The 5270-nt window shown below is 40.3% G+C and overlaps 1 protein-coding gene across 1 annotated transcript; it reads left to right on the top strand.

Moving 5' to 3' along the window:
* The first annotated feature begins 295 nt into the window (after positions 1–295).
* LOC132043727 (uncharacterized) lies at positions 296–5137 on the top strand. The gene is made up of 4 exons (XM_059434186.1): positions 296–886; positions 1050–1326; positions 1390–1730; positions 4778–5137. Exons 1-4 carry the CDS (start codon positions 296–298, stop codon positions 5135–5137), a joined length of 1569 nt encoding a protein of 522 aa, XP_059290169.1.
* The last annotated feature ends 133 nt before the right edge of the window (positions 5138–5270 follow it).

Here is a 5270-nt window from a genome sequence, read left to right as displayed (position 1 = left end):
AATGTTCGCTCAAAAAAAATACGCACCGTTCATACGACTTCTCTAAGCAATACACTGTAAAATGATAGGTAAGGGGTGCTCGGTACAAGTATCGGGTACTCATCACGGCCCCTAGTTGGGTCGTGACATATGATCTAGAATATAGTGAAGGAAAATCAAGATACGCAGCAAACGTTGGCAGAACTTGCAACAAATATTTCCTTGCTGACGAAGAAGTTTGATGAATCCCAGATCAAGAAGGCAAATGTTTGTGAGGAAGAGGCAGTTTTACCAAAAGGGATGTACCATACTCAAGATGGTCCGTTCCACGAAGGGCCCCCTATGCAGACAAGATGCTAATTATGTTAATAACTCTCAAGGGGGTTACCAGAGACAGAATTACCAAGGTGGTTATCAGAGTCAGAATCAATGGAGACCTCAGCAAGGTCAAGGTGCTTATAACAACTCGGGAAACTACAACAATAATTATGGTGGTGCGAGCCAAGGGAGCTACAACAACAAGAATAAAATTTTGGGAACAAGAGTTCCAATCCTTATATACCACCGAAAGGGCAATCAACAGCAAGGTAGTTCGAAGGTTGAATCAATGCCAGAAGATTCTCGGGCAAATCGGTCAAGTCCGAGAGAACTTTATCCGTCGACAGAGAAAGTGGGTGCCCATACAACAGCTATTCAGAAGCTCGAGTCACAGATAAGGGATATTTCTAGAGAGCAGCACCCTCCTAAAAAAGGAGGACTTCCGAGTGACACTATTCCAAATCCAAAGAATGGGGGAAGCGGTGTAGACCGTGTGTTTTCCATCCCTACTAGCAAAGGTGGTAAAATACTCCAAGGAGTCAAGGATGAGAAGGTGATTGATCTTGAGCCGATAGATGAAGAGGATGAGGTGTGGTCCTAAGCACCCATTATTGTTGACGAATGCTACCGACGGAAGGTTCCGATATTCCGTAGATTGGTCGAAGGGTACTCGAGAACACGAGCAAGCAAATTTGAAAGGGGCTTTCCACCCTTTAACTCAGCTTTTCAAAACTAAACCTCCCTTTCCTCAGAGGTTGGTAAAGAAGAAGGAAGATGCTAAATTCGAGAAGTTTTATGATCAGTTGAAGCAGCTGTCTCTAAATTTCCCATTTTTGGAAGCTGTCAAGGAGATGCCTGGTTTTGCTAAATATTTAAAGGACTTGCTGACCAAGAAGAAAATGGTTCAACATGAAACTGTAAGTTTGACTTATACTGTGAGTTCCATCATCTCAACTACTACTGTTCAGAAGAAGGGAGATCCTGGGGCGTTCACCATCCCTTGTTATGTGGGACACCATGATTTTGCTCGTGCTTTGTGTGATAATGGGGTGAGTATTAATTTGATGCCCCTTGCTATATACAAACAATCAGGTTTGGGGATGCCAAGGCCAACTACTATGAGGTTACAAATGGCTGATAGGTCTATCAAAAGATCGGTTAGGGTGGTTGATGATGTACTTGTGCCGGTTGGTGATTTTATGTTGCCCACTGATTTTGTAATTCTTGACTGTGCTGTTGATCGGGACATTCCTATTATTCTGGGGAGACCTTTCTTTGCACATAGGAGAGCTGCGATGGATTCGGAGAAAAATGAAATCAAGTTCCGAGTCAACGATGAAGAAGTGACTTTTCAGGCTAGTAAGGGGATAAAGTTACCAAGTGCTGACGAGAGCATTTCCTTAATTGATTGGGTTGATGTTATTGACGAAGCAGTGGAGTTCATGTCACGACCCAGCCCCGTAGGCCGTGACTAGTGCCCGATCTGGGCACCCGTGCCCATCCATCATTAATACTTAGATCACGGCAAGCAAAATAGAAACATATACATACAGAAAGGTACGACACCGCGTACACATATACATACATATACCATATGTATAGACTGAGAATATACAGAACGCAAACATAACTGAACAGTGCTACCCACAACCCACGTTTATGTCTACAATATATATACCATATACCCTGAACAAATATACATAAATGTAACGAAAGACTGTACCAAAATTTGGGCTCCGGATAAGGGAGCTCTTCAAGATAGCTGAATAGGGATCCAAAGCTAAACAAACGTGTATCTACCCGGCATGAAACGCAGCCCCCGAAGAAAGTGGGTCGGTACATTTAAATATGTACCGAGTATGTAAAGCACGGTACAATAAATAGAACCATAACCGAGCCGGACAATATCGAAATAAGTATAGAACCGAAACAAAAACTTGCCTGTGAATCATATATCATGCGAGTCCATATCATATCATCAAATCATTATATACATTGGCGTACCCGGCCCTTCAGGGAGGGACTCGGTAAATAAAGTCATGTAAACATCATGTATAGTAATCATGTAATCATGTAATCATATACATATGCCGTACCCGGCCCTCTGGTAAGGGACTCGGTGAATAGGATCATCAAATGCCATCCTGGCCGCCATCCCCATATCATCACATCATCATATCATCATATATACATATATAGCGTACCCGGCCCTCTAGTGAGGGACTCGGTGAATAATGCAATGAGACTGTGCACGAATACATACCCGGCCCGGGACTCGGTGAAAGACGTATTAAGCTTGCACGAGCAGAGTAGTGAGAAAACCATATGCAATATAAAACATACAATGTTTGCCAAGACTCGAAAGAACCATCCAGACGATAGATCATTTAAAGGAAATCAGACAATAGCCATAGATTATACCTTTTGGAATCGCGACGAATTATGTCAAAGACAAAACCTTTGGGATCGTTTGTACATGGCAAAATATATCATAGAACTCAATGGGATAGTCAAAACGATCACTTTTTAATAATCGGAACTTAGTCAAAAGTCATACTTGCATAGCGCTCAAAATAAGTCAATTAAGTTAACGTGGAAAAATCTCGGAAATTGGGGGCCCACCTCGGGTCAAGTCGAGGTGGCGTACATAAAATTACGGACATTAGGCTTTATGGAGCCACCTATGAAGGTCTCAAGGCAATTCTGTTCCATTTGTGAGAGTTATCAATGTTAAGCTACTTTTCCAACAAAACATAAAGTATCTAATTCAATTCTATTGAATGAAAAAGGGCCAAATCTAAGCTCGGATTCCTAGGAGTAGAGTTGTCCCCGAGGCTCGTATCAAAACCTATTATGCCTAGGACATGCCAAGAGAACAAAAGGTGAATCTTTACATACCTTATTCGTCTTCCTCGCTTGTCCAAACTCAAGTCCCGATTTCCTCAAAATCTATAAATGGTCACGTTTACCAAATGATAACTATAAGGCTTTTGGCATTCAATCTTGAATTAGTACTTGTCTATCGAAATTTCGGCAACACCTCCCCTATAAATACGACACCCCGAGAATTCAACTCGGCTAAAATAATACAACAACAAATCCGAGAATTTAACTCGGCCACAATATCAACAACAATACCAAACCAACAACCAACTACAACATCAATAATCAATTCACAAGTACATTCTAACATTAATGGCTCTTTGTCTACATAATTCAACAACATTCATAATATTCCAATAACTCACCTCAACTACTTACACACAAACTAATTTCCACATTTATACCCTCGATTGCTAATCCAAAACCATTCAAACAATATTCAAGAACGTTTCAAACAATTCATACAATTTTCCAAACAACCCAAATAAAGCTCCAACTTACCCGAATTCTCCCCCAACCCGAGAACAACATAATATACATTCTTCCCTTCCAAATTCATGAATTACACTAATAATCCATACATTAACAAGGCAACTCTCATAGATACAAAAATTACATAAAATTCACATAAACTTCCAAATCATCCCATAACCAACATAACATTATTTTGAGTCATTAAACTTGCATTTTCCTCATAAAATCCATAACGACGACAACTAAAACGCTAACGACAATTTGTCCCTTTTCAACACAAAGAGGGCCATTCGGCCAACACCAAACACACCCTCCATGCAACTTTCATGATTTTCATTCATTTTCTACACATTACAACAACACACACATAAACATGCTAAACACACTCAACTCATTATTCCTACACACACACACACACACGGCCAATCCTCAATATCTATGGCCCCGACTTCAACTTGCTTTCTATTATAAATTTCTTCCATTTCAACATACTACAACACATATAAACCACTTGTAACACATAAGACAAGATTGAAACTCACCTTTCTTCTTCAACTTCCCAATTCGCCTAAATTTGGTCAAAGATGAAAACGAGCAATCCAACGCTTCCAACAACACTTCCACGTTAATAAGCACCCTTGAATTAGCAGGTTTGCTTGCGGAAATAATTTTTTTCTTGATCAATTCTTGGTCTCTCTTTTTCCCTCTCTTGGCCGAATATGGCCTTCTTTGTCTCTCTCAAAGTTTCTTGAAAATTCCAAGTGAAGGAGATGATGAAAATGATCCCCTTAAGTCATCCTTTATTACAAATATTAGCCATCCATGTGGCCTTGGCCCACATACATGTGACCGGCCACATGGTCCTTGTTTTTCTTTTTTCTTTTTTTTGTTTTTCTTTCCTTTCTTTTTCTTTTTTTTTTTGAAGAATTTTCAACTTTCCAAAATTAGCACTCTTACTAAAAATGGAAATTGCCTCCAAGTGCTTCCTTAACATTTTCATGACATTGAAATCATACACAACTTAAGTCTTTAAGACACACAAAAGTCTCTCGGGATAGTCTTGTCCCTAACTTCTCATAATTCACTCAAGTTGTCCTGTTGTTCAAAATACGGGATATAACAGTTCAAGATGGAAGAAAAAAGTTTGGGTGAAGCTCTAGTATTCTCGTTAATTTTGATGCGAGGACATGGAAGGTTATGTGGAGACAAGAACACTTGTTGGTTGGGATCATATTCCTACCAACCAAAGAAACCGAATCTTGATGCGGAAAATAGAACAACTCCTCCAAAGAAGCCTTCGATCATTGAGCCACCTAAATTGGAGCTTAAACAGCTTCCCTCACATTTGAAGTATGAGGTCCTTGGTCCGGAAAATACATTGCCAGTGATTGTGTCAGCTCTACTGACTGAGGAGAAGATTTTACAGCTTTTAGAGGTGTTAAGGGAGTATAGGCGTGCTATTGGTTGGACCATAGCGATTTGATCCGCGTATTCCATGCGGGATACTGAACACAAAATCCCGATTGGAGAAGATAGCAAACCGAGCGTAGAGCATCGAGACGACCGAACGAGATTATGTCGAGGAGGTAGTCAAGAAGGAGATCATCAAATGGTTG

The sequence above is a fragment of the Lycium ferocissimum genome, unplaced genomic scaffold (assembly GCF_029784015.1).
Source record: "Lycium ferocissimum isolate CSIRO_LF1 unplaced genomic scaffold, AGI_CSIRO_Lferr_CH_V1 ctg28124, whole genome shotgun sequence".
Taxonomy (NCBI): Eukaryota; Viridiplantae; Streptophyta; class Magnoliopsida; order Solanales; family Solanaceae; genus Lycium; species Lycium ferocissimum.
Note: the sequence above shows the minus strand (reverse complement) of the source record. Positions and strands in the feature narration are given on the sequence as shown.